Source organism: Pygoscelis adeliae, unplaced genomic scaffold, assembly GCF_000699105.1.
Source record: "Pygoscelis adeliae isolate BGI_AS28 unplaced genomic scaffold, ASM69910v1 Scaffold4, whole genome shotgun sequence".
Classification (NCBI taxonomy): Eukaryota; Metazoa; Chordata; class Aves; order Sphenisciformes; family Spheniscidae; genus Pygoscelis; species Pygoscelis adeliae.
The window spans coordinates 6,011,392-6,024,442 of NW_008824986.1; the positions used below are offsets into that span (position 1 = coordinate 6,011,392).

Sequence of the window (13,051 nt, forward strand, 5' to 3'; positions counted from 1 at the left end):
ACTAAGGTGGGAGAATTCAGGACTGGGTTCACTGCCTGCAGTTCTCGATGAAAACGCTGGTCAGAGCTAGCTTAACTCAAGGCCTTCCTCTCAAAGAAAGGCGTTCGTTCTCATGCATTCACTGTAATGTCTGGCACCATGAAAAGAGATCGTTTTCTTACTTACTACTTTAATTAGGACTTTGCTTATTTTTATGCTACAAAACCAGTGGTTTTCATTCAAAACAAAGCCCTCTTATGAAGAATTGGAGTTGGTTGTCCAACATTGGACATGTCAGGTCCCCAGCCAGCACTGGCTGGGAGGTTAGGACTAGGATTTCATGCTGCACTCGGCGTTACACAGGGAAGCAAGGCAAAACATGGGTAAGTAACAGTGCAGCACGTTTCTACCTATCCATATTTATACCTGAGGCATCTGGATCACAGTGTAATGCCGCTCTAGGAGTGGTGTGAAAACAAACCAAGAAACTGCTCAGGGTGAAATTTTGGCCCCACTGAAGTTAATCACAAAAATACCACCAACTCCAAGGAGTAAAGCTTTCAACCCCAGGCCAGTTATGGTAGTATATCAATAAGATCTCATGATAAAAGTCCAACAGTTTATGCTGATAAAAAATGAATTTGTAAGTAACTTAGTCTGCTGCAACTCAAAGGGATGTGACCTTTTCCATTTATCTCAAGAGTACACTGAATCTCAAGCATGCTTTTTGAGGGAAAAATTTACAAGTAAGACAGGAATGCAACTGTGCTATTGATTTGTAGAACTCTGTGTGCAAATCAGGCAATTAATTGTATGCACAAATGATGAAGCAAATGAAAGAAAAGAGAAAACTGTCCTAATTGATCTTTCATTTTTTGAGAGATGTGAAACGTATCACTAAATGTATTCAGTACCATTTTACCTGAAATACGCTGTCTTCAGTTGTTGGCCAGTATGTAAGACCGTAACACCATGGATCAAGAACAGAGGCAGAGAGTAATTCATAAACTGAATCAATGGACCATAATTCAAATATCATGTATAAAGCAAATTCCGAAATACTACTTTAAGGCTATCATTACAATTGCTCACAACTTCCTTCTAAATTCAAATACTCACTAATTAAGCTCATAAGCCTGACACCAAAAGTGACTAGAGCTTTCTCTGTCTCTCCCTCCAGTGAAAAAGGCTTTGTTTGATGCATTTGCAGAACAAATGGATGCACCATACACTTTCCAGCTAAGAATACCAAGAAGCTTAAAGAAGTAGTTTCTAAATATACAGGACTGATCATATCCACCTTTGGTTAAAAATACAAGATCTAGCATGACTGGATATATGACAAATATCTTACATATTAAGCTCGTATTTACAAACAGAACATAAAAGCAGCTAAGTCATGATAAGCTACAGATTTTTTTTTTCCAGAAGAAGAGAAAAAAATGAGGGAAAGATGGAGGAAAAACTACTAGGAAGTGAAACCAAGACATTTAGGCCGTATTTTTCATTTCTTTCTTGCATGAGTGAAAAGGTTCCAAGTTAAAAAGAAAATGTCCTACATTAAAACCACTGCTTTTTGCCTATTCAAAATACCTGGTTTTGCAGTTAATAGCACATTGTGGTCATTATTTCAATACAAAGAAAAATAAATCATATTATTCCTTCCAGGAAAATCAATGTGCTTAGTTTCATGAACAAAAATAGGACACTGACTTGCAGTAACTCTACCAACCAGGAATCCAGTTCTGCAGTACTTCACTTAGGCAAGACTTCTTACTGAGCTTGGTGCCGGTGCAAGGGCTACAGAACAGAAAGCAGGATTCCCTTGCCACATGACCCAGAACATGAGGAGAGATGGGTGAAAAAAAGCACCCTAACGTAAAGCAAATTTGCTTTTTGTATATGCGTGAGTTTAGCTTGTTGCTTTTACATCTTGTATTTTTAGCAATATTCTCATATTCAATTCTCATATTTTAACAATATAAGTTCAAAGAAATTTTGTGTTATATAAACTCAGTGCTAGCATCTCTTCCATGCCACAAAGAAAGTGCCAGCTTTCAGTATATAAAAATTTATTACTATTTATTACTATTACTATTACTTATTTATAAGAAGGAAAGAGAGTGAGTAGCAGGCAAAGTTGCACGTTTATCCCCTTCACTGCTCCCCTTCGATGTAGGTGAGAACAGCAGCTGCAGGGCTGCCTCTGTGCGGGCCTTCGGAGGTCAAGGAAGGGTTTGCCACATTACACTGTACCCCCCTTCCCACTCCCCAGACTGTTCACAAAGCCCCAAAGTTGGGAACTGAGTGGGAATAGAGAGGCGAATGGGTGAAGCTGCAAACAACCCTTTTTGGCCATTTCTCAAGATTTGGACAGGGTCCCTGCTCAGAAGTGTCTGCTTCCACCTTGGTAGTGCAGATCTTTTTTTGCAAGCATCTGAGCGAGTTAAAAAGCTGCGGTCTGTAGACAACTGCTGAGTTCAGCGTCCCTTAGCGCTGCAGTGCAGCAGCAACCAGCATGGCACCAGCATGCTGCACAGCGGTTTGGGGCAGGAAGTGAAGAATACCACCAAATTCAACTACAGTAACAGTGCGTTTGGGGAGGTGGAATCCAATTACTGGGACTTTGGCCAGAACATCTGTCTAGACGTCTATGCTCTTGCAAAAATGTTATGGGATTTTTGATGGCAAGAAGTGGTCAGGATCTTGGTTTTTTGTCTTATTTGAAAGACAACAGAAGCAAGAGTAATGTGACCGCTGGCTGCTGCCCCAGGCAGGATTCATCAGCAGCTCTGGAGACAGGGTGCTGCCTCCTGCAGAGCCACACCGAAATACCCATGGCAGGCGTCACGCTGAGAGCGAGTGTATGATGGCCCCTTGTTCTGGGGGAGTGAGGGGACTGAAAGCAGGACCTGAGTCCACCACATCCTGTAATGCAGATCAACGACAGCTAGGGCTCAGCTGCCTTGACTAATTTTGCAAGCCAAAATTGTACTTAATGAAATATTTCATCTCTAATATTGGTGGTGTGTACAAAACAAAACAAGGATATGAGCTGGATTTGGCTTCGGTTTTGCAAGGGAACAAAAACAAGTAATAAAATTGAGAAAGAAGGAGCTGGCAGTGGATAAGTTGCCATCGGAAGTTGGTGACTGTCCTCCTTGATGACAGCGCTACGGCCTCAGAGAGCTGCTCCTGTGGTTTCCTAGCCAAGTCTGCAAGCATGTGGGCAGGGGAGGGGAGAGGAGATGATACTTAGCTCATATTACAGGGTATTTCTTTTATTTCACTCATTACATCAATTAGACAAAGTCAAAATCTGTGTTTCATCCACAGGCATTTCTGGGATGGAACATTTTCACCTGGTCTTGCATTTTTTTACCAGGGGTTCATTTCCAGTGTAGCACTTTATTTAATATTTTTGTTCTAGACAATAATAGACTCATACAGTAGATACAGTAGCTTAAAATGTTAATGGTATCGAAATACATCATTTGGATGTTAATGCTCTGTGTCAAAGTATTCAGATACTGAGGCAGCGGAGAGCACAAATGCAGTTGACTAATATTTAATTTACCTCCTCTTGCTCCTGTTCATATGGTCCTCCCCATCCACGCCCCCAAAGCTCGCTGCTGGTTTTATAGCAACGTCAGCAGTTCTCAGTCACAGCTCTCACAAGCCCTCCTATTTACTCTCAGTTTAACTTCTAATTCTTTTGGCAAACTTCTTCCATTTCCCCCTAAGGCTTCTCTGTCTCTTTATACAGTCTTACATTACGCCACTTTCAAGCTGCATTCTGGCCGTGCCTCGAGGAGAAGTGGTGTTACCTTGGCCTGACAGGGATTCCTAGGTACTCCAGCATCTGACATCTGACAGCAGCAGTCTACTATCACTCTCTCTGTGGAGCAGTGCTAGGAAGGGACACAGAAAATCTTTTTCCCAGCTACCCGTTTTCACCTGGGAAGGGCAAGACCAACTCGCTGTCACGTCCCACGGGCAGTGTCCTGTGGCCATCTCGCTCTTTCTGCCATTTTCACCACTCTCCCCCAGTACTCCAGATCATCCTTGCCCAGTCCTCCCTCCTCTGCAGCCCTGTCTCATTGTCCTAGTCTCTCATCAGCTAACTTGCTAGAGCTTTCCTCTTCTGGCTGCTTCTGCAAGTCTTGGTCTCCTTGCCTGGAGACCCAGCATTGGCCTGAGGCTTCACCCTTCTAAGTCCTAGCTATGCCCTTCCCTGCATAGCTACCAGGTGGCTCCCGTAGAGTTTCAGTTCCGGCTTTTGTTCCACCTGTATTTCATTCATGGAGGTTTCCCACCGCTACTTGCTCCAACGGGATGAAAAGGAGAGGAAGGCTCATTTATTGCTTGCCCACAACCTCACAGGGCATGGCCCTTGGTAGCTGCGAGGAAAATCCTGGATTGTATCCAGTCTAGCTGTAATTTGCAAGAAACTTAACCGCTAAAATAATAACAGAAATCTCTACTGAGATTTGGACATATTTGTGAAAAGAAATTTTTCAAGGGTTTAGACCTTGGCCAGATGTTCACATCTTTTCACAGACAGATCAAAAGTACAACTTAGATACAAAGACTACTCACATCAAATTTCTGATCTTTGCTAGAGAGCAGAATGACACCAAACCGTATTGACAGAAAGGTTTGAAGAGTCTGCAAATGATTCATGCAACAACATATTTTTGCCAAACCTTGTTCTGGCTGAAAGCACTAATGTTGGTGAAAACAAGTAGAAGAGTATTTCTGGTAAAAAATTCATATCTATTTCCCCTCACCTCCTTTTACCCTGACCAGGTACACAACTAATGAAATACACTCAGAGATGTACACACTGCTGGTCTTCTGTTATCATACTCAATCAATAAGAACAATTTAGAGCAGCGGTAACCTCTCCATGCGTACTTCCATTGTCCCAAGGGATCAATATAATCAGTATCGCAGCTGGCTGGTGAAAAATAATGAGATTATGATAACAAAAAGGCAGGCTTTCCAAATTTTTTCTTAGTGTATGCCAAAACTACTTCTCTATCTGTCCATAAAGGACAAAATAGCAATATTTAAGAATATTGTATCTATTAAAAAAAGTATATAAAAAGTATGTTTTTATCTATGATTTCTTGAACTTTCATTTTCTTTGCGAATGCAGTATTTCTTTCCCTTGAAAGTAACTCTGAGATTTCACTTCTTCATTCTTGCAAAGGGGCCATACACGTTTAAAACTGTACCAAATTTTCCATAGATTTCCCCTCAACAGGACTGCCATTTGCAAAAATCTTGGTTTTGTATGATAGCAACACTTGTCTATTCACGGCTAAAATTCACCTAAGGGATATAGCTGATTAAAATCATGCATGTATATTAAAAAAGCCAAATTATTCTAACAGTCTTAGCAGTTATATAACATGTTTACTGAAACTGAAAAAGCAGAATCTAAGTTCCTGTCTTCTTTCCTGATACTCCTCTTGGATCCCCCCTTGAGCAATGGCATTAGGCTCTGCACCCCCACTTTGAGTCTATTCCTAGTGAGTGCCATCGCTAGTCAGTTTTGAATAGCTTGAGGCCAAGACTGCCTTTATGGTTGCAATAAAGTATTTTAACAGGTTATCTAGAGCCAGTGCTTAAAAGTAGCTACACATCTCTTAGCACACAGTCACGTCAGGTCTCTTTTAGGAGCAGCTATAAAAGACAGGATCAGCTGAATCCAAACGATGAGCTACAGAGCACTATCGGCATGTGGACTGCACTGTCACTGTTTATGTAGTGATGGAGGGGATGTGGGAAGACTAAACATTTATGAAAGGAATGAAGATCATTATCATTTCTACAATATGTGTGGGAACACTCACATTTTACCTACAGTGCTAGTAACAGTTATGTTTTAGCTAGCTAGTTAAATAAATGGATTATATATGAATCTTACCTGGGAGGAAATGAGATGTCCAGTTCATACAATCTGTCTTTAAAGACTGACAGCTCTCTGTCAAATTCTAAAAGCTATAAAAGATAGAAATAAATGTATTCACTCTTTAATGTTGAACTGAAGCAATCTAAAAATACTACATTATATAAAAGGAAATAAACAGAGACTTTGATTACACAGCTTGAAGTATATCCCTCATATAATAGTTTTTAAAACATAGTGCAAAACACTCAGTACTATTTTGATACATAAACAGTTCACTGAGAAAAGTGTTCAAAATGTTCCTTTTCATCTCAAGTAACACTGGCTCTTTACAGTAGTGACCTATATGTACACTTACTACTTCAAGATGGCTAATTTTTTTCAAATTTTATTAGCAATCTTTTCAAAGATAAACCAGACCTGCATGAAAAAAGTACAGCAAACTGATATGCTAATCAGCCCACAAAAATGCCAGAAAAAGTATCATATTACTTTATATTATCTTTAGCTCAGATAAGAAGGTACAATAAACACAAGGATGTGCACATCACTCTTCCTAAGCAAAGACAAGCAGTGTTTTTGTACACCTATTTTGGGCGGTGCATTTCAGATAGCAGAAAGAGGGATATGTGACAATAGGTAAAATGTGTTCCCAGGCGGCAGCCAAGATACAGTACTAGAAGCAGATATTTAACAGAGATCTTCATAAGTCTAGATTTAATGTCCTGTGTAAATATTAGTCCTTGCCAAATTTGTTTTCCCCCGGACCTCTACAGAGGAAATAAATATCTGTAGTCTTTTGTTCATAAACACAAACCCGCTCATAACAAGTCAATGATAATCGTCCACATTAACCCAATAATTGTTCTTCTGATGGGCATAAATGACCTTATTTCAGAACCATGGCTGGTGTTAAGCCTGACGTCCGAGCGAATTAGCGAGTTAAAAGACAAAAAGCTCATCATCTGCACTGTTACTGGCTGTCGCTCTAAGTGCCACTTTCTATTTTGACAAGCGTGTCATCCAAACAGTACCCCGTACGATGGCGGCGTGTTTGCCCACTGTTCATTAATCATGTCCCATCTCACAGCTGTGCTGATACCATTGTATGAATGGCAGAGGTTCCCAAAGAAATTAGATTGTGTCCCTCTTTCCCCTCTGCCACCTCATAAATCATTCCTGAAATGTGCAATTAGCAGCTACTTGTACACATTAATTATCTGTGTGAAAAGCAGCTACCTGAACCACCTGCACTGCTGATTAGCTACCTCTCTAAGGCCCACCCGGCTTTCTTCAGTTTCTAGTTGCCGTGTTGCTATATGTATGTACTTTTATATGAGGATGCCAAAGAACGGGCAGCTTTTCCTATTTTAGGGCATCTGACACTAAACTCTGTGATGGTACACTGGAAAAGATTTTGCAGTAGAAATAACTGCAGATAATTTGTATATGTTTTAACATCTGATCAAAAGCCCGAGCATCCAAGATGTTTGGATAAATATTTATAAACATCTGTGTGGAAACCTATGGTATGTATCTAATAATATGCTCAATCCTAAAAATGTTGGGATGGTTCAGCCGCTATTCTTACTGAAGCAGTCTCAACATACCTCAGGAAAAAATGGTTTATCATGCGTGTTTCCAGACTGTGATCCTATATTTAAGTATGTATAGATAGATGGGTAGCCACAATACATACATGCAAACTGGCTATGAAAACAAATGTTACCATCCCTTTCCTGCTCCATGTGTCTCCACCTTAAAGATATTATCTGCCCAACGTGAATCTAGCATAGGAAAAAAATCTACCATCCTCAGTTAAAGCTTTTCTTTGAAATATATGTCTATTAATACAGTGCAAATACATTTCTCCTACTGTTGCCAAGTAAACAGATCAGAGCAGGAAAGTGGAAGCATCAGGAGAAAGAGGGCTATTTCTGAAGTGTGAAAACTGCAAGGACTGAATAAAAGAACAATGCTCCATAGAACACAATGGTATAAATTACTCATGGGCATTCCAAGGGCTGGTGATGTTAAATAGATGCATTGTCCTCTCACACCAATTCACACTTTCAAAATTGTATACATTCAGATTGTTCTTGCTATGATGATATTTGCAAACTAAATGAAGGGCAGGGTTTAGAGGATTAAGCATTGAGACGTGCATTATTATCCAAATAAGTTTCTGATGTGTTTATTTGCTGCAGTTGCTTGTTTAGTTGTGTCTGTGCTATGCAGATGAGCTGCTGACACTGGTGACAGAGAGGACAGATAATAAGAACAAGACTGTATTGTGTGCTGTACTCTCTATCAGTTCCCCAAGTTTCCCCAGGTAGAGGAACATCTTTAACCTGAAATGACAAAGCCAAAAACTCACGATGACCCAGCTGGATGCCAAAGCCCAACTAGGTGCCTAGAAGAAATATTTAGGGAATGCTCGTTGTAGACAATTTATCCTCACATGTAAAGCAGTTAACTATTTTCACTGGACTATTTGCACAAACTTCTATTTTGTGCTATATTTTAAATAATTATTTCAGAAATTATTTATTTTTTCCTAGATATTAAGTGACTATGTTACAGTATCTGTAACCTTCTGTTCAAATGTGTCCACAAACTACGCAAACGGACATCTGCTTGTTCTTACGATGGGCAATGACAAGTTATTCATGTGTTCAGGACTGCGTGCTGTGAACACACCTAACAGCTTTTCTTTATTTACCTGGTAGCACTGCAGACAGTGGGGAAGATGAGGGGGAGGAACGATGAAAACTTGAACTGTGCATTTTGAGAAAACTCCCATTAATTTTTCAGTGGAAAAGCATGTTTAGCTACTACTTTTTTTGGTATTAAAAGCACTTGGGTTCTCATTTAAGCCTGTAATCTCAAAATGCAAGATTATTGGTGAAAAACCAAGGCATTTACTAGGTCTTGTCACAAACAGTTGTAAATGTCACTTTCCCTCAACGCAACTTAGTAAAAGAAAGAACGGGACCTGACACGGGCATCATTTAATTGTATTTGCTTTATGACAGGTACATGGGTGTCTGGAGCTCCTTGGCACTACAGAAAATGAATGAAAATTAATATAGGCCAGATGATACTGAGCAGCAGTCAGAATCTCACACGGTAATGTCTTTATTTTTAAAGCATATAACATTGTATTTAAAAAAACCACCCGGAACATACTCTATTCATGGCAATTTTCAGCACAAACTGCTCACTTATTTCCATATTGTACACTAAACAGCATTGTGAATAATGCCAATGCTGTAACAGTAAACATGAGTATGTCTGTCACTCTAAATGCCTTAAAAATGACAAAGAAATTAAGTTCAAAGCCTAAAAATCAATATATTGTTCTATTTAATTAATGCATTATAAGATCATCCTTAAGAAACAAATCTTTAAGGTGTTACATGACATGCTGGGGTAATTTGAGCAATTACACAGAGATTTTAAAATGCTGTGGCTAGAAGTTAATTCCAGAACTATATGTTATAGGCAGTTAGAAGACTTTTTTTCCCCCAACTCAATTTCACCAATGTGAAATCATCAATGATAGCAAGGATGATGCAGGGCCTATGTTTTATCTGCTGTAACCATTAAGTTGCTGATGCTATGTCAAGATATTTGCTCTACAATGTCCAGTGACCAGCCCAACATGAATGTTTGATTAACATCTTCCAAATGAAAATACCATCCATACATATGAGTAATATATTGATAGTTAGCTAATACCCCATGAGACACAGAGATAATATGCCTCGGGGAATACAGCCATGCAGTATGTGTAAGAAGGCATGCCGCATGCATCCACTGGCCTGTGACTGTGAGAAAAAACTCATAGGGCAGAATGATTTTTAAAAACAGGTTAAATTTATTGATAGGATTTTGCAGTCTGAAGTTATGTATTTCCGTTTAGCAGACTTCATGAGCCAAATGTTTCAATTAGTTTGTGTACTCAAGCTCCTATTGACCTGAAGGGGAATTGGCTTGATATCAATGAAGTTCTCTGCACAGAATTAAAGAATGACTGCATTTGCAGTAAAGGATATTCCCTATTTAATTTGCATAGAATTAGAAGCATTTAGGGCTGTTGCCTGCACCAGCTGCAGTGCCCATCACCTCCTAACGGAATTATCAAAACTGTTGTTTCTCCAAGCAACTGTGTCGCCTGTAAAAGCTGCTGAAGAGAGTTTCATTTTTTCCTCCCCTTTTCTTGTCAGTGCTATAACGTACAAGTGCATTTACGTACAGGGGTGAAGGAAAAGGCAATGCACGATACCAGGGCATGCAGTCCTGCACAGGCACTGTCTGCAGAACACATATGCCACTCAGTAAGAAAAAACTGAGTAGGGCTGGACAGATGGTCTCGGCACCGTGCAGTCCTTCCAATGGGGACTCCAGTGAGCTCCCTCGCCCCAGGGCTGGAGTATGGGCTGCAGTTCACTGTCCCTGTAGTGCATGGGGTCGTATGTGGTTAAGCAGTGTATGCATTGGCCAAAGGTAACAATTATCTGGAATACTAAATTTCAATATTATGTAGCTTGACAGTAATCAAAGGATTATAACAGAGTTTAGCCAGTTGTAGAAATCAAGGTAATTTTGCTTGCTTCACTTTAAAGTGATGAGGCACTCTTAAAAGGTCAATGTCCATCGGTATGCTGCAACGGGCCACCTTGGCTAAACTCACACGCGTATGAACCCTTTAAAACAGGGCAACTTAATTCAGTCATTGGAGTAGAACAACGGCAATTACTCATCAAGACCTACAGACCAAAGTCAGAGCATTGGTAGATCAGAAGGTGATATTAGCAGCATTTATCAAATCCATCTGCAGGGCCCACCAGAGAATTCACAGCTGTGAAAGGGAAATGAAGTTTCAGACCAAAAAGAGGAGATGAGCATACAGAAATGACCTTAGAGAATTAAAATATGTGGACACTGGTCACTGTAACCCCCTTTGCCAGTCTTGTATAGCACACGATTTTTTTCAAGAGACTTTGGAAATACAGTAATTTTGTCCAGCTTTCCAGTCAAAGAAAAATATTTAGAAACTGATTCAGCAGTCTACTGACTTCAAATAAAGGTCTGTGGAAATGCTGATTCCTCCCACTTATCCATGAAAATGTCATATACAACTCTGCTCTGGCCTTATTTTAAAGCTACTGTTTTCTCTAGCTAAGACTTTGTAAAATGATCCATTACTATATATTTTGAATCTTAATTTTCTTTCTCTCATAAAACCATTCTTTAAAACCATGCTTCACAGAAAAAAGCCAAAATTATTGAATATAAATGCACCACTTACACTGCTTTTGTATATTATTACATTTCTGCAGATTTCAGAGAATTTGTCTATACATCCTGAATGGCAGTGTTGTCAAATCATAAACTCCTACATAAATGTGGATATATGGCACACAGGGAAACTGCACCAAATACACTCTTAGCATTAGAAGAGTTAGGCACAGGCAGTATAAGACTGCCAGCACTGAAGGCTCCCTGTGCCTCTACTAATTCAGAAAATCTTTGATTTCAGTGGAAGCTCCCCCAGGAAAATTTTGTTTTGTTCTTGTTTTGACAATATGCCTCTCTCTCTCAGGAGACATTCCAATGGTTTAAAGGATATGAACATTTTCTAGTAAGTATTCCAACTTTTTTAGAAAACTGCTCTGGAAAATGCATTTGAAAATAGTATTTCTGTTACGGAAATATTTAAATTGCTTAAAATGTCTAGAAAGATCCACACTTTCCCTTGATGTCTATTGATCACTAGAGTAATTACTGGAGATTACTATTGGCTCTGTCTCTTTAGAGCTCCCTTTTCTGTCTCCATTCTCACATTCCCACATTTCTCAACCTCCTCATACCCCCTGAGCCTGGTTTGCGCTGCAGGGCCCAGGTAGGGGTGGAGATGGCTGCAGCTGCACAGCCCGAGTACCGAGGACCACAAGGCACAGGTCCTTTCCCAGTGGAGAAATAGCACCGTGATACCAGACGCAGTAAAGCGGTACTGACTTTCCAAAGCGGTGACGTATTCAGTTGATGGGTAGGGCAGGGTAAGCGCCCAGCACACTGCAGAGGAACGTGCTCGAGACTCAGGGCTTTCAGCTAGCATCAGGGTCTAACACAAACACTTCTCAGAGTTCATGTGCTGCAGCATTTCTCATTCTGAAAGATGCTTAGTGCCTTATGATGTCTGTTGGTCCTGTAATACACACACTTAAACACTGATTTGGATAAAACAGTGCTTTCAAACTTTTCCAGTTATGTACCCCTTACATTTTTCCAGTGGAGACTGTAGCCCTTTTAGACATTTCACACGCTCGGATTTTGCATATAATCTTGGTTTTCCTAATTGCCCTGTGTGGATCCTTTCAATCCAAGTCTGTGGACTTCAGGCTGAAACTACTAGTATGGATAAGCTGGAAGTTAAACACCCTGCTGGCAGCTCCCCAGGGCTCAGTCACCCCTCTGATCCGCAACATGCAGCAGAGAATCCAAATCTTATCCTGGGATATTTTTGTTACTTGGAAAAAAAAAAAATCAGAATCCTGTTGTACTACTTGGGTAATTAGTTCTCAATAAAGAGACTAAACTTAAGTAATGTAAAGAATAACCTAGTTAGTTAAGAAGGTAAAAGCACTGAATCAGGCTAAGTATAGACTCTCCCTCATGCAGCAGCAGTTACCCGCATTAACATTCTGCTGACAACAAAAGCGCCTTTCACATCCCAAGGGCTCCTTGCCGAAACGCTGCTCTGCAGAAGAAAATTGTGTCCCATCCCTCCTGCTTCCCAGCGCCCAACGAAGAGCCCGAAGCATCTGAAACGCAGCATGACTGCTCACAGCTTTCAAACACAGAGACTACAGCTCCCATCATCCTATATGCCAACCTGATTTCTCCAATGACTGTTATTTGCTCTTTAGTACATCAATACAACATGAAAGCAACGAGGACCTCTTGGCAAGTGGCAGTTCTCTGTGACTTTACCAGCTGGTCAGAGTCTGAATGCATGCTTCCTGTTTTCTAATGGTAAAAAGTGGATTTTGTTACTCACTCTCCTGGGATTCTTGTGCTTGCCTTGATTTAAAAAAATTGACTCTGCAAAACTGCATTAATGCAAACTGCCTTTTTCAAAACTTTACA

At 40.2% G+C, this 13,051-nt stretch overlaps 1 protein-coding gene across 1 annotated transcript in view; it reads right to left on the reverse strand.

Moving 5' to 3' along the window:
- INPP5A (inositol polyphosphate-5-phosphatase, 40kDa) overlaps positions 1 to 13,051 on the reverse strand; it is a 206,103-nt gene that overhangs the window by 21,050 nt on the left and 172,002 nt on the right. Inside the window, exon 12 of the mRNA XM_009326002.1 lies at positions 5,915 to 5,988. Within this exon, the coding sequence (XP_009324277.1) occupies positions 5,915 to 5,988 (74 nt within the window). The remainder of the gene's footprint in view (positions 1 to 5,914; positions 5,989 to 13,051) is intronic.